At 33.9% G+C, this 26115-nt stretch overlaps 4 protein-coding genes across 5 annotated transcripts in view; 1 reads left to right on the forward strand and 3 right to left on the reverse strand.

Moving 5' to 3' along the window:
• LOC118739670 overlaps positions 1-26115 on the reverse strand; it is a 339105-nt gene that overhangs the window by 59307 nt on the left and 253683 nt on the right. The window lies entirely within an intron of this gene.
• The window catches only part of LOC118739680 (short transmembrane mitochondrial protein 1-like), a 397003-nt gene that overhangs the window by 29892 nt on the left and 340996 nt on the right, over positions 1-26115 (forward strand). The gene's annotated exons all lie outside the window — the stretch shown is intronic.
• The window catches only part of LOC118739672 (ER membrane protein complex subunit 4-like), a 394927-nt gene that overhangs the window by 27319 nt on the left and 341493 nt on the right, over positions 1-26115 (reverse strand). The window lies entirely within an intron of this gene.
• Positions 1-26115, reverse strand: part of LOC118739660 (adenylate cyclase type 2-like) — a 53917-nt gene that overhangs the window by 26716 nt on the left and 1086 nt on the right. Inside the window, exon 2 of the mRNA XM_036471110.1 lies at positions 17050-17292. Within this exon, the coding sequence (XP_036327003.1) occupies positions 17050-17221 (172 nt within the window). The 5' untranslated portion in view covers positions 17222-17292. The remainder of the gene's footprint in view (positions 1-17049; positions 17293-26115) is intronic.

Here is a 26115-nt window from a genome sequence, read left to right on the forward strand (position 1 = left end):
AATATGTTTTTTGTATATTAGAAAATAAGTACATGCGTATGTATATCACAAATTTCTTTCTTTCTGGCATTTCCTCCATTAAGTTTCACTTCTTCCGCGCGTAGGGACTACACGCACTGAGTTGTTTTTTTTATTTGCTTATTAAAAGTGTAAGCGCCAAAATATTATTATTGGTTTTTAAATGACTACAATGTTTTTAAGACTTTTGAGAATAAGTCCTTGATTTCCTATTAAGTTTTTAATCGCTCCGACCTTGGGGAAGAGGGAGACGAATTGGGTTTAAGTACAAATTAATCATTTCATTTCATATCTATTTTCGTTTGCGGGAGTCAGTGTTTCTGCTCAATTAATGCCGTAGGAGCAAGGGAAATAATCAGAAAATACTTTAGAACAAAGAAGCAAATATCAATTTTAGTATATTCGCACCGAACCAATTAGAGTTTTGCTATCAGAAAATATTTCATGTAAAGGATTTTTTTTTTAATTTTGACTTTTTGCATTCAAACTACATAATATATAATACTTAATACAATTTACAACCACGACCCTTACTTTGATTAAATAAACAAATTTTATTTTATCGATTCCGGCGTTTATTTATTTGACATTGAACTAAAATTAGTACAGACTTAACAAGTAGACAACACGTGCAAGGAGTTTGCCTTCAATATACCCTGTAATTTAAATATTTAAATAGTATCGATTGGTTTTGACAACATCCCTTTCCAAAGCGCGTATTTTTTTTACGTCTACTCTCATTTCCATTCATGCATTACGCAATCCATTAACACTTTATGAGCTTTAATCCAACAAAAATCGATGAAAGGTCATCATACCTTTTTCACATTTTTTTTTCACTCTCACTTCTCCTAATTTTAGGTAAGCTCTAAAATAAGATATAAAGCCTGCATATTTATGTAGTGGTATAGCGGGCTCATGCACAGCTGTTTGTTTGTTGTTTTTCAATTTTTTATTCCCATAAGAACCAATTTGAAATTCCCCACTCAACGCAGAGTGAAAATAAATAGTATACAAAAATAAACAGCAACCAAAGTAACACCCATTCATGAGTTCATAGTCCAAAGCTACATATATATGTAATGTACTACGTATAATAAGTAATTATTTTATAATATTCAAAAGAAAAAAATCTATTACATATTTATATGTACTATACACCGCACACATACATTCATTCATGGCAAAAAGTATTGGCACAGAGTTTTTCACAATGCATGCGGAGGAGAAGCTCGGCCAAACACTAACATATGTATGTGTAAGCGCCAAACTATTATTAACCGACTTCCAAAAAAGGAGGAGGTTATCAGTTCGTCGGAATATTTTTTTTTTTTTATGTATGTTACCGCATAACTTTGGACCACGTCAACCGATTTCGATAATTCTTTGCATCGGAAAGGCAGGAGAATTGAAGTTGGTTTTTTTTGCTAAAAATTACTTGTATATTATTGTTATGCAACACTTTTTATTTTTTTGTTATTTTTTTTTAGTTTTTTATAAAAATATGGTTCATGGCTACAAAAAAAAAACATATCTAAACTTCAAAACTTTGTGCAAAATTTAGGAAAATTTAATAAATTTTCAACTTTTAACCAGTTGTTTTAGAATCTACAAGCTGAAGTTGCTAAAAACTCGCTTTCATTTTTGAGATTTTTTTTTGCTGAAGGTGTTTCGCATTTTTTCGATGCAAAATATTTTCGATTTTGTTTTTATAAGGATGAAAAGATATGAAAAAAATTCCGAAAATCAACAATAACTTCTAGCTACTTCAAACTTGCACATTATTATACTAAAATTTACAAAATTGAATACTCAAAAAAATTTTAAAAAATCTGATTAAAAAGTGAGTTTTGCACAAAGTTTAGAAATTATATTTTTATATTTTTTGTTGTAGTATGAACCATATTGAGTACACACTCATAAGTATCTTTGAAATAGCCCACAGCAAAAAATCGGTAATCGCTTTTAGTGGTAACGTGTTCTAGAAGGCATAGCGTTATAGCGTTATAATGCCTTCGAATTTTTTCGCTTCTTTTAGGCATTGCCGGTAATGCAAAGTAGAATGTCCTACAATATTTTATTTATTTCGCTTCTTTGCTTCATTTCAGGGAATGCAAAGCAGTATGTTCTACAATATTTTATTTGTTTCGCTTCTTTGCTTCATTTTAGGGAATGCAAAATAGAATGTCCTACAATATTTTTTTTTTATTTCGCTTCCTTGCTTCATTTCGGGGAATGCAAAGTAGCAAGGAATGAAACCGATTCAAAATAACGTTCCGGTTTGGGTTTCGGTTTTGCCAAGTGTTTCGGTTTCGGTTTTGGTTTCGTTCTTCAAAATTTATTTCGGTTTTGGTTTCGGTTTCGTTCCGGTTTCGGTTTTTCACAGAAATTTTGTTGATATTATTTAAATCACAATGTCTTAAACGTTGAGGAAAGAAAATCGAAAATTACAGTCACTGATAATATCAACATTAGGTTCTTTCCCTAACAATCCGGACCGGATTTGGTAATTAGAGAATAAGAGAAACATTTTCTTTCAAAAATGGAACAAAGTTCAGAAGTACGGAAACGCAAAAACCCACATTTCGTGCCCACAAGTCGAGAAACAGCTGATTCACGTTGTTCTTGTTTTTGTCACTTATACCATGTTCTGACCGACATCGGAAACATGTTTTCGTTGCTAAAACTGGTTTTCGACCTAAAACTTGTGTTTTCGTCCATATAAAATCTGTTAAACGAAAACCAGTTTTCGCTGAAAACTACTTGAAAACTCACTTTCCACTCATTCCAATCGGTGTCTTCACTAGTTTTTTTCGATTATTTATCGAAGTGGAAGTCATATTTTATCATCTTTAATACGCCATTTCGGATTAATTGTTAATTGCCTGGCCAAAGCAAAATAAGAATGAAAGTTAAAGGTTGTAAATGAAAAGAAAATGAAGGAAAAATGTTTTGGTTGTCGGTCAGAACATGGTATTAAATGCAAACACTTGGAAATTGAATTTTGGTTTCACAAATTTGATTTTAAGTACATAGATTGAAAATACATCAACAGGCCATTCACTTTTCCTTAAAAGCACCAAGTAAATGCAGGCAACATGTAAACACAATACAGCTGATATGCACTTTGACACTTTATCCATTTTTACTCGGAGAAAATTTCGGGCTGTTTAGGGCAGGAAGAAGAATACACTAACGATCGAATACGCTCGAATTTTCGCTCTCTATTACCCATTTTGTTGAGTACAGGCATGATTTCTGGGCTATTTTGGGCACACGCGGGATCTCGCATTGCGTACGCGAAAGAAACTACTTAAATATAATTAATCGATTATCGATTCACAACAACAAAGTCATCAGCAGATTTTTGCGAAAAGTTACCTTGCCATACTTATTTACTACTTAACAAGAATTTTAGCAAAATGTTGCTGATTTTGGTTAAATAAATCATTTATTTCAAAGAAATTTTTATTTATTATTTTTGTAAATTTCTGGAAACCGATTGAAACCTGTGATTGAAATGGTTTCGGTTTCGTTCCTTTTCAGGTCAAGATAACGGTTACGGTTTCGGTTTCGGTTTTGAAAAACGAGACGGTTTTAAACGGTTACGGTTTCGGTTTGGGTTTCGGTTTCATTCCCTGCAAAGTAGAATGCAGCATCGTAGTCAGCTGAAGAATAAAATGGATATCCAAAAATTCTTTTTCTGCCGTTACTTTCTGTGGAAATTTGTCTCGCATAAAAATCATTTTTGCCATTTTCAATTTGCAGCGAAGTTGAAGTCAGTCAATGAAGTGTGGTACAAGAGTGAGGAAGTACAATTTTAAGCTTAATTAAATATGCATGTATGTACATACCGATTTTTAAGTAAAATCTAAATACCTAAATGCATACATATGTATGTATGTATAAAAACTGATTTATACAAATTTTAATTAATTTTAATCTTTTAAGACAATCTGTATTTTCTGTTTTCAATTTAATATAAATAAGTATGTATTTACTTATCTAGGCATTCTACATTAGTTTCCCATATAGTAAGGCATTCGTTGTTCGCTTCTCTGGATTCTCTTTATCCATGCGTTCTCCCTTCGTTCGAAGGTAATGCTGCGGGTAAGGGCTTACCGCCAATGACATTCCCATGTTAAAATAATGCCTTCTTGAAGCGAAAATGTAAACGATTTCCATCGCCTAGCTCGTTTCCACTTTCGTTTCTGTGGTAATCGTGTCTTTTGCTGGGAGGCTTTAGATTTGTTAGTTACGTATACGCCCCGCCTCAATTACAGTATGTATGTATGTATATGCACGTACATATCGAAAGCTTATATGTATTCAAATAGTGCTTTCTCGCATTTCCACAAAAATTAATTTCTGATGTTAGAACTTGTCCGAGACTTAACTGTCATCATTGATGTTAATTTTAACTTCACAATTGAATCGAAAATTCCTCTAACAAACCCCTGTTTAGAACTTTTAAGTTTTACGGAAGCAAAAACAACTTTTTAAATTAGATACAAAGAAAGTGCTTACAGTGATTTGCTAAAGATGCCAACAAATCTCGTATTTTTCAAGTTATAGGCTTTGAATTCATTTTCGTACTGTGATATATTTGAAAGAAAACTAACAGAATATCGTCAGCTGAGTGGAAGATCTTCCTATCTCGGGTGCCGCTTCGAAAACGCCCCATCTCAATATGAACTCAATATATCGGCCGCTGAGGTAGGGCGTTTTCAACCGTTTGCTGAGATAGGGCGATCCTCCACTCAGCTGTGGATATGTATAAAAGGCATTGCCGAAAAAAATATACAATTACGGCCAAGAAAAAAGCCTACAAATTTAATGAATTTACATTAAATAAATATCATATTAGCATTTAGGCAAGTTGAGATAGTCCTCCAAAATCAAATTTCAGTACATAAACCAACAAGTTTAGAAGGTAACGATACTGAAAAGCTATTCTAGTCAGCACTTTGTATGACCGTAAGTGTGTTTGAATGCATCATAATTCTTAATTATGTATATTAAAATAACAAGTTAAAAAATTACTTTATCTTGAAATATTTATACTGATTTTAGATATCAAGCTTTTTGTCATGTGGGATGTAACTTGTATGTGTGGGTCAAAAACTAAGTCCTTCGTAGCTCATTGGATATTTGCTTGATGGTGACATTTCCACAAAGGAGTTAACCCGCACGCATTCTATTGCATTCTAAATACTTAGTACAGACCTCATTATCTTTTAAGTCATTTACTATTGCCATTCTTCCCTTGTACCGTTTATTCATTCTCTAGTATTTAGAAGCAGTTTTATTATTTCACCGAAGGCTATCTATGTACATTGTACATATGTATGTATGTATGTATTCTAACACTTGCAACATGTAAATGAAGTTGGGACAACAGCAAAGGTCTACAATAGAAAGACAGTAACAATATTTGCTTTTGTGTTGCTGCTTTGTATAATATTCCTTTGTTGGTTTCTACTGTTGTTATAGCTGACTGCATCACACTCATTATATGCCCATCCAAAGTATGATTTGCACATCAGTTCCTTTCCGAGATTTTCTAAATATTTGAGGTTACGTTTTTCAATTTAATTTTTTGTTTAGTGAATATTAATTTTTAATCCAACTAAACTCGATAAATCTTTATCTTATCCATAAAAGGTATTTTTAAAATACCAGCACTTCTTAAAAATACTAAGTACATCAGTAATCCGGGGATATAACGCGGTGCTACAAAACAAAACAAAAAAAAATCGAAGTATACCCAGAACAAAAGTGTAGTGTAGATTGTAGATAGGGTCCAGTGTTAGATGAAAATAGGTTTCTTATGGTTCCTGAATTCTCCATTTTTACTTTTAACTTTGGGAAAATGAAATTAAAATCCACTGCAGTAACAAACAGTGTTTGACAAACTGAAAAATACACTAAACAAATATTCTGTTGCTATGCTGGATGAGCAATTTGTTTTTAAAACTTATGATGCTTTGCTTTACTGCACAAATATTCGAGAGCTAACCTGCAGCACAGCTGAAATGTGTTTTTAAGCGGTTTTATGTAGCTTGCCTTTTTGTTGTTTGGGTCATATTTAGTAAATGAATTTAGGCAGATATATAAGACTGAAATCAAGGTATCTAATGAAAACGAAGGACATGTCAACTTAGAATCCAAGAAGATTTGCGTGGTGTTAGGGTGGCCAAAAATAAAACGTCTTTAGCGGTAACCACATTCTTCCCCCACAGTTAAGGTAAAAATTTAAATCTTAGGCATTAGGGTGGAAAATTAAGTAACTTACTAATAAAGCAAAGACTTGAAAATAAAGTAAGTAAACAAACTTATTGAAACGGTTCTATTGTAAAGAAATATAATAAAGATGCTGATAATCTACTTTTTTTTCTTTTTTTTTAGATTGGCGCTTACACATATGTTAGTGTTTGGCCGAGCTTCCCCTCCGACTTGTGGCGTGCGCCTTGATGTTGTCACACAAAGCGGAGGGACCTACAGTTTTACGCCGACTCCGAACGGCGATTGTATTTTTATGAGAAGCAGTTTTTCATGGCAGAAATACACTCGGAGGTTTGCCATTGCCTGCCGAGGGACGACCGCTGTTAAGAAAAAACCTTTTTCTATATTTTTTGCGATGTTGCTTTGACCAGGGCTTGAACCCAGGTGTTGATGAGTGAAATCGCGCACTGCTTACCACTACACCACAGCGGCCTGATAATCTACTAAAAGCTAAAAAATAATTAGGTAGGCACCATGAACCAGTCCTCACCCCACTCGCCTCGTCATTATTCCGATATATTTCGAAGATGAGCCTCTTCTAAATCCTTCTCTGCCGCTTGAAAGATGATTATTGGTATAGATTATTTTAAGTTCGGCCCACATATGCCTGCACCGGTTTTTTGCATTTTCCACTTTAGATCCATCCGTGAACCAAACTTCCTTATTAGGCTTGTGTATGGGCTCCCTGCATTGAGTACCACAAATTTTCTAGTTTTGGAACTATTGCATCATGCATTTTCATTAAGACCTTCATGTGAGCCATCATACTTCCGATTTTCAAGTCGGAAGCGCTTAGGATGCTCAGTACAGCAGGGTAGGTCCTCATTGCTCCTGTTTTGCCGATGCATTTTTACTGCCGCTTTCAGCAGCAATTTAAGTGAAAAATTATTTTTTCTTGTGTCTTCTAAGAAAAAACTATTAGCCAAGCATCAAAGATGCAATAAGTACTATCTGGTCTATTAATATCTAAGCTCAACTAACCTCTTTATGCTGTAGTTGACTTGTATGTAATTTGTTGTTTTGCTTCACTCTTCGCCTACAGCAAATGAAGTTTGGTCATGGACGACTTTCCCTTATTCCACACGGAAATTATCTAACAGCCCGCATCAGTGCAAAATTAATGGAATAAATAAGAAAAAACCTTTATCCTTTTTCTTGTATCTTAACCATCTTTTCTTTTTATGGCTGTCTGCTCGTCGCCATTTGTGTGAGTGCAACTGGACCTTTTAGAGGCTATGAACGTGGTTTGCAGATAGCCACTTTAAAAACCAAATTAAAAACTTAATTGAATTATCTATACACATATACGTACTAAAGAAAGTAAGTAAGCCGCTGTATGTTTGTAAATTGAATTGGTGACTAATAAATGGGTCAGACGTGTTAGGTTAGGCCACATTTAATTTTCAATTAAAAGCAATTTTCATACAGGCGGTTTCACGTAATTTAGGTGAGAAATTATTTTTGTAAGTTTCATCTTTCGATATAAGTTTCATTCACATTGTTTTCGACGGTTAATTTAGGCTAGGCAACTTTTTCGCTGCATGAATGACTGGTACTGAAATTTATAGAAAGAATTGCGGTCATAAGCCGACCGAACTGGTTGTGTTTGTCCTCAAACGCACCAAATGCAGCGAAACAGTTACATGACGAAAAGTTCCATGACAGCGCCCAGCCTTTTTAATTTTTTAAGTTTTTTAACCGACTTCACAAAAAGGAAAAGGTTATCAATTCGTCGGAATATTTTTTTTTTTTAAACCGACTTCCAAAAAAGGAGGAGGTTATCAGTTCGTCGAAATACTTTTTTTTTTTTTGTGTTGTATGTATGTTACCGCATAACTTTGGACCATGTCAACCGATTTCTATAATTCTTTTTTTAAGAAAAAATGGTCCCACCCATACTAATTTGGTTTAAATCCGATCATTGGATCATGAAGAAATTAACGATAATCTTAAATTTTTATATGAGAATTGAAGTCGGTTTTGTGTTTTGCTTAAAAATTACTAGTTCATCTTTAAACTTTAATTCTTGGTGTAACAGGAATAGTTAAAGTGAAAAATTTCATTTCAGAAATTTCGCGTAAACAACCGGTTTTTTAACTAATACAACACTCCGATCATTTCATTCTTGCAGCCACTAAGGCGTGGGTAGTTTGCACGTAACGTGTCCCTGGATGCCAGGTGTGGGACGTACAATACATATGTATGTATGTATGTTTTTCACTATCAACAGACTCGCAGCCAAGGCCAAGTGAACACAGCTGGATTTCATGGTTTTTAAACGCAACGCCTGCAACAGTGTTTCCATTTTCCTTTTGTCAGTTTTATTTCTACAATTTGCACTGGTTTCTTAATAGTTTTAGTGACACTTAACTGAAATGGCGACTTCAGCACTTAAATACTTGTACAAATACATATAGATTTGAGCTGCCAACATACATACATTAATATAATTTTAAAAGGTTTGTATGCGCTAGTATAAAAAATTTACCAGAATCTACGGTCTAATACTTTTAAAAATTAATTATTTTCTATCATCAAGAACTCATATAGTTAATTATAATTTAATTGCTATTGATGTAAATGGTAATTTACGCAAAATAAGATCTGCCACAACAGCAATAAAGGCGACTACATACATATGTATGTATGTTAAGTATAAATATGTCAATATATTTCAACACATCCTTTTATAAAACATTCGCACTTGCTTACAAGATACATAGTACATATGTGAGTACTCGTACAAATCCAGGTCTTTTGCAGATGTAAGGTAAGCGAATGAATTACCAATACAAAAAAAAAAGTATTTATCAGTAAGCAACTATAGCCTCTTCTATGTATATATGCACGTACATACCCAGCAAAAAACACGATGACCACAGCAATTAAAATGGAATCGCTTACCTTTCCCCTTCAAGAAGGCATTTTTTTAACATGGGCATGTCATTGGCGGTAAGCCCTTACCCGCAGCATTACCTTCGAACGAAAGGAGAACGTATGAATAAACAAACAGAATCCAGAGAAGCGAACAAATAATGCCTTACAGAGCATGCCTAGATATGTACATATCACGGTGTGCTTGAAATAAGTTTGAATCAAAACTTTTCTAACCCCGGATTTTCTTGTCGGATGTGACTCTGTGGAATTCTAGGAAAATTTTTCTGTCAATACCAAAATCGGCGAACAGGCCGTTTACGAGAAAAATTGATTTTAGTATCGGTGACTTTATTCCATTATTTAAAAATTCCTAAAAATTTGCTAATACGCGGAAGTAGAAAAAGAAAAAAAATGTTAAATCTATCTTTGGTAGACTCTTTTGTGCTGGTAACGAATGGGTAAGTATAACGTTTCCATCAGCTTCAGATTTTGATAAAAACGAGGTCAGTGTTAGAAAATCGCATTTTTGGAATATTTGAGAAGCTCTAGCTCAGGAACGAAAAGTGATATAACCTTCCATTTACGCTTAAATTAAAGCTAGTACTCTCGATTACTATCTTTGAAAAATGTCATTCCTGCACCTTGACTTGATGGTCACTTATAGCCATTTATTGAACAGCAAAAACTGATTTTGGCGAAGTTTGAATACCTACCGCAATTAAACAAAAGATGATAGAACCTTCCACTTAGGCTTATATTAAGGCCTGAAATTTCGACAACAATCCCTACGAATACCATCCCTGCACCTTGACCCTAAGGTCACTTATTGTACAGAAAAATCTGATTTTGACAAAATTTGTTTTTCAGTAGCATAATTTTCCAGTATTTTTTTATTGTTCAATAAATGACTATAAGTGACCCTCAGGTCAAGGTGCTGGGATAGTACTTTCACAGACATTAGGCGAGAGCTCTGGCTTTAATTTAAGCCGAAGTTGGAAGTTTCCATCACCTTTTCTTTCTTTGCTAGAGCTTATCAAATATTTAAAAAAAAACGCGATTTTTTTACACTGTTTCTCGCAAAGGGACCGTTCGCCGATCGCCCCTCCCTTGTATCCGCCACTGACATATACATACATTCATACATGCATACACTTCGATATGCCCTGTGGGGAAAATCTCTAGTTCTGAATTGGCGCGCTTCTAAAACACAGCACTGGTTCGCGATAAATCTCTTTTGCATGCAAACAACTGGCGAATTTAACATGGCGATGTCCTAGGAAGTGTCAATTGCCCTCCACTACATCCCTATAGTATGCGAAAGTTCCGAAGTTCTAAAATCGACAGACGCTTCAATCTTTTTGGTTCTTCCGTGTGTGCGTTTTTAATTTATTTTCAAAGAAATAATATTATGTTTTCAATTTGAAATAAAATTTGTTTGAATGATTGTAAGAAATGCACGTTTACACACCTTTGACTGTCTGCTTTGGAGTTTGCAGAGCTGCGTGCTGTTATTGGTTAGATTCCAGAAGATCGCAGGATGTTAAAAAGCTATGAAAAAGCATCTGCGAAGCGCAGAATGGAAGTGCATTTGAACACAAAAGTCACCAAACACATATCTATGTAAAGTAAACAAGCTCCCCTCTGCATCCCTTTTTCGATAGTTCCGAACTAGTTCTAAATTCGAAAGATAAGATCTAGTTCGTTCTGCTTTCGTTTTTCTATAGTTCCGAACCAGTTCTAAATTCGTCACCTTAGATATAGATGAAAAAGTGAAATAAAATAGTTTTTTAAAAGTTTTAAAATTTCGCTGATTTTGGCTTGGTGCGGATCTAGTTACTATCGGACTGGTTCGTTTTTGAATCTAGTACGGAACTAGAAATGTGAATCACTAGTCCGCGATTTCCCTGCAGGGTGGGTGGTTGCTTCATTGAGTGGGTGTGGAACGATTGCAAAAAGGTTAACACAATTGAAATCGATTAAAAAGCGCTTAAATGGGAAACTTGATGGGTCTGGTCTGTTCCTGATTGCGTGGATAGAATATTGATGTAAATTGAATAGCTTTCATTATAAAATTTTACAATAGACGTATGTATGTATGTATGTATTTGGTGTGGTGAAAGTAATTCGAATATAGCGACATTGGTCCTCTAAAGTTGACCCAACCAAATGCAAGCAAAACAATATTAGAGTGGTCAAATCAAGGACATTATGTGCGATTGCGTCCATATGAAAGTGTATTGTACGAGAACAGTGTTTAACAATCGTTAGTGGAATGAAGCTTGAGCCTGCAGGCACAATAACGACAAAAGCCACTTCCACTGTGTATAGGCGTACTTGTGTAAATAGCGTAGGCTTTTTGGCGAAATTACAATTTTAAGGAATTCGTGTTTACATTAACTTATTAAAATATGTGTGTGTATTAGCACATTTCAATAAACACATACCCTGTTAAACAAAAACATAATTAAACACAGATATACACATCTATGTATGTGCATAACTACATATGTACATATCGCACATTTGCTGCCCCTAATCCTAAAAATCAAAAACTCGAGAAAAACGGCTTTGAAGTTTTGAATACACATATATGTAGTACATACACCCAAAGTAAAAATAAATACATACATATTTTATTTTAGTGAGCCACTAATCGTTACAGCTATGCAATTTTTACACAACATAGTATAACAGGTAGCGGTAATTTCAGCATGCTTTACTAAATTTTTATTTCTTTTTTGGATTATGACACTCTTGCAGCAAATGTGCGATATTTACATATGTAGCTACATACATACATACGTGCATATCGCTTCAATAGTGTCATAATCAGGGTCAGGCACTAAAAACTAGAAAAAAGTCAAAAAAAGGCATTTATTTTTAATTTTGTTATACATAGCTTTTATGTTCAATTGGCATGTCCAATTGAATCTATAAAAAAATACATACAGTGGTCAAAAAATTATAGCCGCACCACTTTTTGCCAAGTTCTGACATATTAAGTTGGTTGTTATATTCAACAATTTTTATTGAGCTTGAGGCCGTTTTTAATGAAAAACTTATTGCGGAAAAGCAACGGCCTCAAGTTAAATAAAAATTTCTGAATATAATTGTTATAAGGCCACAAATTAACAAAAACAAATTTTGGTTGTTATTTAATTTTGGTTATTTTTTTTTTATAACAAGTAAGAGCAGCGCTGTCTTCGGCTATGCCGAAGGCTTCATACCTTTCATGAACATCTGCAAATTTTACTTTGACAGATTACTGCTTTTGAATACATCTGCATACATCGATAGAGGAGTTACATACTTATATAAAAAATCGCATCTAAACAATCAGAGGTATGGAAGATATACTTTATATGACACCAATCTAAGTGATTTTCACCGCTATGTGATCGGTATGTAAACCGGTAACACAATTTATTAGGTTTAGTTTCGTACATAAAGGAGATATATGGCAAAAACTGGTATCTTAACAATCAGTGCTATAGGAGATAAAGCTTATACAGCATAGATTTTGACGATTTTCTCAGTAGACTTTGTATTATTATTTATAAAATATCTTACGAAATTTATCGGTTTTAGCTGTTCAAATAAAGGAGTTTTACAGTAAAATGCCATATCTGAACAATCTGATGTATGGAATATATATGTTGTAGTCATCCGATCCTTGTTATTTTCACTGTAAGTATTCTGTTAATAATGAGTGAAAATGGTGCGAAATTTCATGTTCCTAGCTGCATATATGGAGGAGTTATGATAAAAGACCTCATATCTGAACAATCAGTTGTATGGGGGCTGCAGGTTATAGTGACCCGATCTTTGTTATTTTCGCTGTAAGTCTTCTGTTGATAATGAGTGAAAATAGCGCGAAATTTCATGTTCCTAGCTATATAAATGGAGGAATTATAACGCAAAATTTTATATCTGAACAATCAGTTGTATGGGAGCTATAGGTTATAGTGACCCGATCTTTGTAATTTTCACTGTAAGTATTTTGTTGATAATGGTTGCAAGTATTGCAAAATTTCATGTTCGTAGCTGCATAAACGGAGAAGTTATAATGAAAAATCTCATATCTGAACAATCAGTTGTATGGGAGCTATATGTTATAGTGGTCCGATTCTTCCGGTTCCGACAAATGATTAATACATTACAAAAATACACCCACCTACCAAATTTGATCCGGATATCTCGAAAACTGAGAGACTAGATTGCATACAAACAGACAGACAGACGGACAGACGGACAGACGGACATGGCTAAATCAACTCAGCTCGACGTTCTGATCATATAAGTATACATTTTCATGGGTCTATCTCTTTTTGTTCTGGTACTTACAAACATCGGACCAAAGTTATAATACCATTTCATGCTCATGAAAGGTATAAAAATATAGTTCATTCTTTAACGAACCCCGTGTAAATCGAAGTTTCCAACTTTGTGCTTTTTTTTTAATTCTAAAAAGTCAACCCGGTAGCCATTTGAAACTTGTACTTTATTCTATTAGAATTGAATGGGCTACACCACTGCATACTTAGAATCCTTCAAGGAATTCTAAGCTCGAAAGTTTTACAAAAATTTGTTTTTTTTTTTTAATATTGCACAAAGTTTTAAGGCAGTGTCACTGGATTAGTACATTTGTACATTTTTATATTGGAATATTAGTACAATATACATATATAAAAATTGGGAGGACAATTTTTTTTTTGTAGTCACAAGATTGGTACAATACAGCGATCTTCTATTGAAAAATTTGAACAAATTATTTTTCGTGATTGGGATAAAGAAAAATATTTGGATATTCCCACAATTGGGATACAATTTGCACCAAATTTTGGGCAAATGCCCAATCATGTGGCACTATGTACCTTTAAACTTGTATTCACACGGATATTGTTAAAGAATTAACCATATTTTTATAAAACACTAACCAAAATTAAATAACAGCAAAAATAATATTTTAAAACTTGTCAAAATACATAAGTCGACTATGATTACTCGGCTGTGCTACCATAGTAGCACAATGCCACTAAGTGCATTTTAAAATTTTTACGCCACAGCCTCATGAGATTATCGCGAAGCATTGATTTGAAGGAACTAAGGCTCATCTCAACATCTACCGACACTAAACTCCACTTAAAAGCTCGTTCGATTCGTCGTTATTTAACAATTAAGTAATAGGTTGTGGTATTTTTGGTCGTGTTTTACTTTTATTCCACATCGGTCAAAAATATGTTTCCCCCAATTCTTCTATATAGCCGTGGATTTTCAAGGAATTGTAACAAGCGGCCTTAGGCATTTAAGCAAATATTTGACTATAAAGTAAAAAAAGACTATAAAAGAAAAAAGGTAAACTTAAAATTTATACTTTTAATCAAGGAAGATATGAAATGTGTGATTCTTTAATTTGTTTACAGATACGACCAAGCAGACAAAATATACAAATGCCTTAAAATCCTCACCCTGGTCATAATCCAATAAATATAAATTTTGAGTTGAGTACGCAGGAATTGCCGCTACCTCTTATTCTTATTTTGTCGAACACCAATATCTCTCCAGAACAAAATATGTTTAATTTTTACTATGGGAATATATGTATGTATGTGAATGCAAAACTTTAAAGCCGTTCGTCGCGAGTTTTGCTTTTTTGAGTTATGACACTATTGAAGTAAATGAGCGATATGAGCTTATATTCACACTGCTCGGCGCACAATTCTCACATGCTATTATTGTTTCCTTTTTGATTAAGTAATTGTGTTGATGTGTTCATCGTTGAATATTAAGCGACGCCTGCAGCATCAACCTGTTGATTGGATTTAGCGACACAACATGCGCAAACAATTTTCCTGCGATATTCCCGTGTACATAAATATGTGCTAGCACCACAGTACATATTTATATGTAGAGTCCGACCGATTCCCCCCGATTTTGGCCGATGTCGATGCCGATGCCAGAAAATCGGCCTTAGGGCAAAGAATCGGCCTTAGGGCAAAGAATCGGCCGATGCCGATGCCGATTCTTTAAAAAAAAATACCTGAATATAAATTCATTCAAGTACAAATGTTTTTGATAAACTTTTATAATAACAAACGAAAAACACAAAAAAATAACATTACAAAGCAAACAATCATTCAAGAGTGTGTGTATGTACATACATAAATATGTATTAACAGTACGCCTATGCATACATATCATTGCAATACTTTGTTCCGTGGTCTTTTACTTATTCAATGTTAAAAAAAAATTGTTCATTCGAAATCACATTTCTTAGTTATACTCATAGTAGTAAAAATATGCAGATTCTGCTGACTATAAATGCATTGAATACAATTTGTTAATAAACAGTAACCGTAGATATTAAATGATAAAAGTATTTTTGTAACGTAAACAATTTAACAACCCAGTGAAAATATTAATTCAAGGATAATCGTAACAATACTTACAGGAACGATATTTTAGCAATCTTTGGCTATTTCCCTTTCGTTTATTTAATCTTGCTTATTTGTTTATGAAAGTGTAGCTCGTTATCTAACAAAAACCAAGTTAGTAAAAATTTCAAACTTTTTCTTTAAACATTCTGAGTATGCAGTTTTGTAGCCCATTCAATTTTATTTCAATGAAGTGCAAATTTTAAGTACCTAGGACTTACTATTGATTTTTGGAAATTTTTTTGTCGAAGTTGTTGCGGATTTTCTCCATACGAAAAAATTTTCGAACATATTTTGTTTGGAAGAAAATGAGTGAACAAACAATTGTCAAAAATCCACACTTACCTAGCTACTTTAAACTTGCACTTTATTATACTAAAATTTAAAAGACTGCGTACTCAAAAAAATCTGATTAAACAGTTTAAAATTTTGATGGAACATTTGTTAAAATTGCGGAAGAAGTAAAAAGAATCGGCTAAGAATCGGCCAAAAACGGCCGCTACCGATGCCGACGCCGATTAATCGGTCGGACTCTACATATTTGTATGTACGTACCAGTAAGTTCAAGTCGTGAATTGAATGAATTTTATTCGAATTCATACTTTGTACAACATAAGTAAATATTGAATTTAACAAAGCAATGACTTAGAGTGTATCAATTGTCACTTACAGGGTACTGCTTTGGATTCTATATTTTGCCAAATTGCTCAGAATGTAGTCCCAATCACAATAGCCGTAAGTTTGAATATTTTCGTGAGAAATTGCGCTACTTTTAGCATTCTGGATGAAACATTTGATTTTATGCAGAGAATGTTTTATAGCATAGACAGACGGCAACGTTAATCCGGATTAATGAAGCAGTAGATCTGATCAAACTTGTACCCTCCTCTTTGGCTTTCGTGTTTAATGAGTTAACGCAGCCGTCTGTCTATCGTCACACTTGACACGAATCATTTTGCGTTTGTAAGTTGGGGAGTAAACATCGGATGCGAACACACACTCAGGCGAAAATAGCGAAAAAAAATTATTAAAAAAAAAACGTATGCCCATTTTACTTGACTGAGTGAGCTGTAAAAATTCAATAAACGCACGAGATGTCGAGATGAGCAAGGCGAATTTTTACAAGGTGGTGTTACTGGCGAATTTAGATTTTCGCCGCGGTACTTCTTAATGTCAAAATAATGTGTTTGTTGTAATATGAATTCGCTTTGTTTACAACAAACACATCATTTTGACATTAGGAAGTACCGCAGCGAAAATCTGAATTCGCCAGTAGCACCACCTTGTATAAATTCGCCTTGTCACTGAGTATAAGCACTCGTGCTTGGGGCTCAAATGACGTTTTGAACGGAAACTCAACCGCATCACCACGATGAAATTTTAGCATTTTTATGCTCCGTTCTTATTTGGCGGTCAATCGTCTATTTTCACTTACCAGTAGCGCCTTCTTCTTCGTCCATCACTGACAACTGTCGCGCCTTGTTTGGTGTTCGCGAGGGCGATGGAGTAGGCGTGTTGGAGGCATTGGTCATTTTACAACCGTCTCCAATCATACCAGCACTGATGCCATTTTCCGCTTTAACATTTTCTGTGTTAAATTGAACCATTTTTGCATCTATGGGAAGCCATTAGCAGAACAGTATTTTGAAAGTAGTTTCAAACGTCAACAATATTTAATCTGAAAATGCAAGAGAGTGTATTTTAAATAACAAGAATACATAAATATGCAGTCTAATAAATAATTTCTGTATGTACTATGTTAGTTTACGTTGGACAATTTTTTATCGATTAAACCTATTAGTTTCGATATTATTGACGAAAACTAATATTTTTTTGATTTAATGGTATTTAGTAGAAATAGTAAAAAAAAGTTTATACAAAATTAAGTAAGTTTACGAGGCTTACGTGGTGCCGACGCATTTACGCGCTTAGATAAATTGTCCTTATAGAATAATAATTTTCAACCAGATAACCTGATAACCAGGCAAATGTAGGCACCCACAATATGAGAAACATAAATAACATAAATTCCTAAATGTATATACATACATATTATTAGAACTAGTATTATCAAATTAAACCAGAACCCCAGCTAGCCAATTCATTGGTTTTTCGATTGCGTTTCGGTCGCATTTCGGATCCATTCTCTTACTAAAGTGCGCACCTGAAACGTATGTATGTACAGAAAAGTGAAACGGATACAGATTCAACTTTTCGTTCAAAACGATTTCATTCTGCACTTCACTGCAGCTTTTTCATAGTTACGGAAAACCAAGCAAAAAAAAATAAATTTTAGATTCAGCAATCATTTCAATTTTTATAAATACTTTTTATATAATTTTAATGTGTTGCGTCTGACGGCAGTCAAACCAAGGACATCTTGAAAGCTAACCAATAGTAGTTCCCTCCTCTGCACACTCAGCTATTTATTGCCGTTTTTAATGGCAGAATACACTCGGAGGTTCGCCATTGCCTGCCGAGGGGCGACCGTTATTAGAAAAAAAGTTTTTTTTTTATGTTGCGCAGACCAGGTACCACTCTACCTCTAACCACTTGACAACGGCGGCCGCCAAATAAATAAATAAATTAACACTTTTTTCATTTAAGCGAAAATGTTTTAATATGTTTTCATGCAAAACATTTGTAAATAGCTTTCAACGGATACCTATTTCCTATGTATATGTACGTAAATATTAGTATGTGCCTGCGTGTATGTTGTCATCTGTGTACCATTTCAAATCTCGACAGAACGCGAAATAATTATAATTAATTAGTTGGGATCATTCTAAAGCGGTTCGATCGAATGTAGTCGGGTGGTTATAGATTGAGTGACAAAGTGCTGTATGTGAATGATATAAATGAACATGCACACATTTTGGTACATATGTATGTACATAGATACAATAGTGGTATTCACGCGCCGGTGCATACTGTCTAGCATGGTGCATAGATAGCATAAATAGCATGATTGTTATTGTTTCATGTGTTCAAACAACAACAAAATTAGCCAGTCGTGCTATCTATGCACCATGCTAGACAGTATGCACCGGATCGTGAATATCCCTAATATATCTACATAGGTATGCAAGTTGGCATGCGTTTAATTATTCAGTTTAATTTGTGCCTATAAATTTTACTAAATTCTTCTCTCGTGTGCAGCAATGTTCATAATATTTTATTGCTACTAATCTTTTGCTACTTATGATAACTTAAGCGCAAAATCTTTTACATATATGTATGTATGTATGCGTATTGTTGCCGTTGTGCTTCTTTATTTATGCGAAATGAGGGAATCATTGCGGTGGGAGATGATATACAAGCACAAACAATTTTTAAGAACATTTAAATATGATTGAGGTAGCATTTAAAGGTTTTTAACCGACCTCAAAAAAAAGGAGGAAGGTTATCAAATTATCGGCATATTTTTTTATGTATGTCACTGGATACTTTAGAATACGTGAACCGTTTTCGATAATATTTTTTCATGGGAAATGCGATAATTCATCGCGTAATCCCATACTAATTTAATTTAGTTCCAATCATTGGATCATGACAAAATTAATGGAACTCCTAAATTTGTATATAAGCATTGAAGTCGGTTTTATTTTGTGCTTAAAAGTTACTTGTATTTTCGTTGTTGTTTGCATTTATGCATTCGTACTTTCTGCCTTAGTATTCACGTATGTAAATATATGTACATTTGTACATATGTATGTATGTGCTGATTCATATGTAAATATAGCAATGCTTTGACCTCATGTTCAAACATCAACAAAACACTAGATGCAAATTTGTACTGACGTACAGAACAATTAAGACTTGAATTTCGTTAAATATCTTCGCAGCTGTTCGATCTTGACTTGACCCAAGTATTCGCCAATACTAAGTAGATACTTATGTAGAAACCAAATGCAATAAAACCCTGCGCGTTGAAATGAGCGCATCTTTCGAAATTTGTACGAATTCTGAATTAAACCTGTGTAATGGACGCACATTACTAATTTAAAAAAAAAAAAAAAAAAAAGTAAAAATCGATCGATGTCCATTTTGAGCTACGCCCGCCGTTAATGAGAACTAGCTATCAATAATTGAGAGACATCATCTCACATTTCTACTAATCTTTGATCCTTATTTATAGCCCACTTCTGTACTTGTTTATAAATTTATTTGGACATGGCATATTGATTGAATGTGTTAATTCGTGGAGCGTTTTGAGAAAAGTTAAGCACAACAAGTATTTTTTAAGCAAAAAAAACAAACCCGACTTCGATTCTCATATTCAAATTTACGAGTACCGTTAATTTCTGCATGATTCAATGATCGTATCTAAAGCAAATTAGCATGGGACCACCTCTGAGGTACCACCTATCTTCTAAAAACAGAATTATAGAAATCGGCGAACGTCGTCCAAAGTTATGTGGCACCATACAACAAAAAAAAAAATATTCCAGCGAATTGATAACCTCCTCCTTTTTTTGGAGTCGGTTAAAAATTCGATGTATATAACATTGATTCAATTCTTACATTTTATGAGCGATTTTGTTTGAATTTTGCTGGTCTCTTCAACTTTCCTGTTGTAATGAAAAAAAACGATGACTGACGAGGATTTTCGTAAAATTAATTAACACATATTAGATACATACAAAAATATTCATTACTGCTGTTGCCGGCTGCCAAATGGCGGAAGGAGCTGACGAACACAGGAATTATGGGTGTGCTGGGCGTATACGTGACCAAACTAATTAATTTACCGACTTGCTTGGTGGCTCTTTTCGCTAAAAACGGTTACTTGTATGCGGGGTAGAAAGGCGAATTTGTGACTAGGCAATTCAAAAGGCGATTCTTGCCCTCTAAATATGTTAGGGTGGAGCAAAAAAAAAATGAAATTTATGAAATATCTAAGTATTTACTACAATTATAATTCAGTGTTGTCTGCTAATACATATTGGCAAAAACACTTTAACTATGTGTAAAATTTCTACTGGACGAATTACATATTTGCTTAAGCATTTACAGAGCTTTATTTATGCACATGTGCACACGAATTACAAACGTACGTTCTTCAAGTACATACATTTCCGACCTCGTGTTAATTGAAAGGGAAAACATTTCTATATCATAATACCAAAAATGACAAATTTTGAAATAATACACTTTTGAATAACTTGTGCGAAAATGTTTGTATGTATGTAGATATAGGATTTATTAGATATATACTACATGTATATCCATGGGTGTAGCCAGGTAGAGGCAGGAAGGAGGCTCGAACCCCCCTAACTTTCAATTTTTCCCTGTATATAGGCGAATCCGAGAAATAGTCAACCAAAATCGCCAAAAAAGCATGCAATTTGAATTCTCTCATTTTTTTGTCAAAAAAGGTATAGTACAACATATTCTTATTTCATATTTCTTTTCACATTTATTTGAGAAATTTGATTTGCCCCTCTTATTTCTTGTCTTTTAATAAAATCCAACAATATCGCTTAAAAAAAAAAACATTTTTTTTTTCAACGGAAAAAAGAGTAACGTCCGTAACGTAACGTCCCGAAAGCACATATACAATTGTTTTAAAGTTAATCCAACCTTTAGTTTGCTTTTATATTACATTTTGTAAACATCATTATTTTCTCTTTAGAGTATTTTTGTAGATTGTGCTCTCCATGCATGACAATTTGCGCAAATCTGTTGACTTTGATGGTCATATCAAAATCACTTCATTTTTCAATAACGTCCGAACATAAATTGCGAAGGCAAATATACCGACATTAACTCAAATTAAAATTTCCATTATTTTGTTCTCTCATAAGTACTGCTATAAAACTTCCCTTATACCACAAAAAATGTAAACTTATAATATTTTTGTCGGCAAACAAGTTAAAACGTAACGTTGAACGTAACGTTCGCAACGCTAGAATTTGCCTATATATAAAAAATAGTACTCCCCCTAAATTTCATTCTGACTACGCCGATGTGTTTACCATGATGTACTATGTAGTATGACATCATGTTCTGTTTAAAAACATACGTACATATATAAATACATATATGAATGCATAGGTACATATTTATTTATATAAATTTATGTATTTTTTACAATTTTCACAGCGTGAATTTTATTTGGCTAGGCTGTTGAATGTTTTTTAGTTTTTTTTTTTTTTATTAAGTTTCACTACACTCCTTTTTAGCTAATTTCTTTTAGTTATTGAAAATATTCCATCAGTTTTGCATTCCCGATGCTACAAAAAGTTTGGCTAAATGGTTTTAAAATATTTAATATTGCTTTCTATAAAAATAATTATCGTTTTTCGTCGGATGTGGCTCGAATCTGAGTCTTACCAAGTGATGGTATTCGCTCGCAATGGCGGCACAAAATATGAATTGTAATAATTCTAAAAATCCTTTTTAAAGATGTTGAAATTATCGTCTTTTATAATAATAATAATAATAACAGATTGGCGCTTGCACGTTAGCGTTTGGCCGAGCTTCTCCTCCCATTTGCGATGTTGTCACACAAAGGGGAGGGACCTACAGTTTTGCGCCGACAAAAAAAAAACCGGCTAGCAAATGGCAATTACAGAATATTTATAAAGATATGCACATAAATACATACTAAGTGCGTGTACGCAAATAAAGGTCAGTAGAGGTATTCACGATTTATTGCATGGATGTAAGCTTGCATAAATAGCAACCTTGCAGCAGCGAAATACGCGCCTAATCTAGAGTTGCGACCTTAAAATTGGTAGCGTAAATTGTTTGCGAAAAATAAAATTGAATGCTGCCAGGGGTTTCTATATTTTCAATGGAAATGACACCACTTCTATAATATTAAGGACATAGCTAGACTGCAGAGTATTTGAAAATGTGAAAGGACAAACATTTTCTTCTACATATTAAGCTTTTATATCTTTTGTATGTGGACATTTCTACCAAGTTTGAACCTATACTCGCCTTAAGTAAATTTTGTTTAAATGAGCTCGTCGAGATCGATTACAATAATCGGTTCGCTTGCGGTACTTTGTGAAAATTTTCACACAATTAAATTACAGAATTACTACTTATGTTTTTTAATTACCGACACCCGGGTGAGAATAGGTTTTTTTTTTGTCTTTTCCACATCATTTATGTTATTATTTAATTAGTACATTAAGTGTCTTTATGTTTTTTAAACAAACCTACGAACATACATACATATATATGTATGTATGTAGGTGTATATGCAAAAGCACCCAATTTTCCTTTTCTGTCCAATTCTAAACTGCAACTGCCACAATTCGTCTTGAATCAAAGGTCATTTTAAAGCGTCTGTGCTTTATGATTCCGCTATGATCAAATCATTTTCACTTCATTATTTATAATTTTTATTTATCTTTCACAATTCAAAAGCGAAGCAAATGCACAAATTTCATTTGGCGGTCAACAATATGAAAGCACTTGGACGACAAAATAGAGTGCAAATTAATTCGTAACGCCAAGCGAATATGCCCCAAAAAAAAAAGGCGAACGAGAAAATGCGAATGCTGTAGAATCAACAGATGGAATGAAATTGCATATTTACATAAGCAAACATATGTACATACATACAAGCGGATAAATATACATACATACATAAATATGTGCATACCTATGTATATGCATTCATATGTATGTATGTATGTATAAACCGATGCAAGTTTCCACAGAATGAACGAAGCGGAGCAGCAATATTTGGGTGCATCGCCGAAATGGGATGAGAAAAAAGCAGTCCGCATTAAACTAAAGCATGGATGGCACATCTCTTGTGCCTCTTTCGCCCCAGCAGAATTTTGTTGTGTGTCTCAGCTAAGCGTGGATAATTTGCCTCTTTATTTTCTGTGGCCTTTCTGTTTTTTTTTTCAATCTTTCATTTCGCAGCCGATTTTAAAGGAGTATCTATCTTTGACGTTTTGCAAACTACCGGCGTTTTGTTTTTGCTCATTTTCATACGAATATGTATGTATGTATGTATGTATGCACATATGTGCACTACGCTTCACTTGAATAGGCGCACTTCGCGAACCTGACTTTACTTTTACTTTACTAAAATGCAACCGTGAGCCACTTTGCCGGTTGATCTTTATTTCTGTTTATTATAATAAACGTAATTTTTACTTTGAATATTACCTAATTTATTATTCATAACTGAACAATTAATTTCCAAAAAAGTAATTAGTTAAAATCATTTCTGTTAGTTTATTCAAAATTATGCACTTGCAGCAGAAATAAAAGTTGCTGGTGCAGCACGAGCAAGTTGAAATATGTTTTTGAAATCGGGTTTCGCTCTTTCAATTGCAGTCACATCTTGCAACTTTTATTTCAGAAACTGATTTCGGAAATGTGACAGAAAGGTCCTTCTGGCTGTGCCCACATCGAAATAAAATTTCTCTTTCTCATTTTGATAGCGAATTGCGTGGAAAAGTTGGTCATATTGCCACGTCTGACATGCTCTTATATATTGGTGTCTGGAGTTTTTTTGCAAGTAGTACAAGTTTCATTGAAATAAAAAATTGCAGTCGTTTTTATTTTTTTCTGCGATGACCGATGGGTCACCGCTGAACATTTTATGTACATCATCGCATGCAACATAGTAGACAAAATCCGGTTTCATTCATAAAAAAACGACTTCGAAAGCTTCAAGGGAATTCCCCTATACAAACGTACATAATATGTACATACATACATACATTCTACATACATACAAAAGGTGTTTTTGAATTGTAATTAAATAAGACAAGTGATAATCAGTTAAACAAATAATGAATGACTAGAAATACTGTGCGCTTGTTTGTACTTCTAAATACATACATACATATGTAATTAAGCATATGCATATATGTACATAAGTACACACGCATATGGTACGTATGTATGTACATGCGGATGTGTATGTGTACGGATTACCTAAAGAAATAAAAGGTAAATACATATAAACTAATGCTTTTCGAAATAAATAAAAAAGTGTGTGAATCGGGAATGTATGAATTTCACAGTTTCTTAAATAAATGCTATCTAAGCTATATGGCGTGTCGTCCTCACTTTCTTAATTAAGATTAAAAATAACCTAAATTGTCACAATCACGCACACATGAGTAAAAACAACACCCACATTCATATCTAAATACGTACACATCACATACATACATACATACATATGCTCAACTCGACGAATTTTATTGCCAGAATACAACGCAAAACTCTGCGGCATTAATAAATTATTTCAAAAATAAAAATTCCTATAAAGCGACATTCTAAAAATATATACACGCATGCATACGTACATACATATGTACATATATCTGTATGTTAGGTATATAGTGCAGTCATCCATTAGGAACAATCGCGCATCAAAGCGAGGGCTGCCTTTTAAGTCCTGCACCTAGGCAATACTAAGCAAAGCATCGCCAGGGGAATTATTGTGTTGTTTGTAGTGGTGTAAAAAAAAAATAGAACTAAACAATGGCCATTTTTGTGCGATGCGTTTTTACAGGTGAGACTTACGAAAAATTTAGCCAAGGCGGCGTAACATATCGCTTAATAATATAACGAAGTATTTCAAAATTTCAATTTTGTGGGAAAACGCAATCAAAGTTGTATCAATTCATACAGTTGGCATACCAAATAACAGATGGAAAGACATATATGTTCGCCATATTTGGTAAGTTTGGTTATCTGTTTGACTGAACATATTCTACTTATCACTCGATTGGCGCATTCACACAGATTTGTATATTCTGACAGTTAAAGAGTGTTTTTGTTTGGATTTTTTTTTATTGAGCTGAACTCATTCTCGATAAAAAAAAAATGTCTAGATAACACCACTCTGTGATACCTAAATGACGAACATGGAGCTCATTCGCTGTTTACGTATTTCAAATTAAGAAAACCCGAATAAAGTTGTTCGTGGCTAGAACACATGAAAGCAAATGGTAGGCTGTTTTTTTTGCCTCTTATGCAAGGTAGAACTTCTTATGCTGAATTGAACACAACCCTTTGTTTTCAAAAGCGTTAGGAGAATAGTGGAATACCAACCGCTGAAGAAAGATCATTATTCGCACAACAATGCGAGCTTGTTGTTGTAACAGCATAAAAATACCCCAACAACTATTTTGGATAATCATCTGAACTGACGGTCCTTGCCCAGATATACATACGTACATATGTTTGTATGTATGTAGATCTGGGTGCCTCCGGTTACGTAGACCCAACTGTCGTACGACACACAAGATTTGAAGGTCATCCGCCTTTCAACCCGGCTTGGCACACGAGGATTGGTTTTTCTTTCACATCAGCAAAAAAAAACATTGTGAGCGTTTTGCTATGCCGTTAAAGTCTTCAAAAAACCTTGTTTTGGAGGTACGAACTTCAGAGTAGCAAAACTGTGTTGGATAATACTTGAGAAACAACCAATTTTTTCACTGATTAACCATACATATTTTTTATTGTTATGTGCAACACTTAAAAGACAGTCCTCGTAGAAACCCAACCA

Source organism: Rhagoletis pomonella, unplaced genomic scaffold (genome assembly GCF_013731165.1).
Source record: "Rhagoletis pomonella isolate Grant_MI unplaced genomic scaffold, Rhpom_1.0 Rhpom_scaffold_00005, whole genome shotgun sequence".
NCBI classification, from domain to species: Eukaryota; Metazoa; Arthropoda; class Insecta; order Diptera; family Tephritidae; genus Rhagoletis; species Rhagoletis pomonella.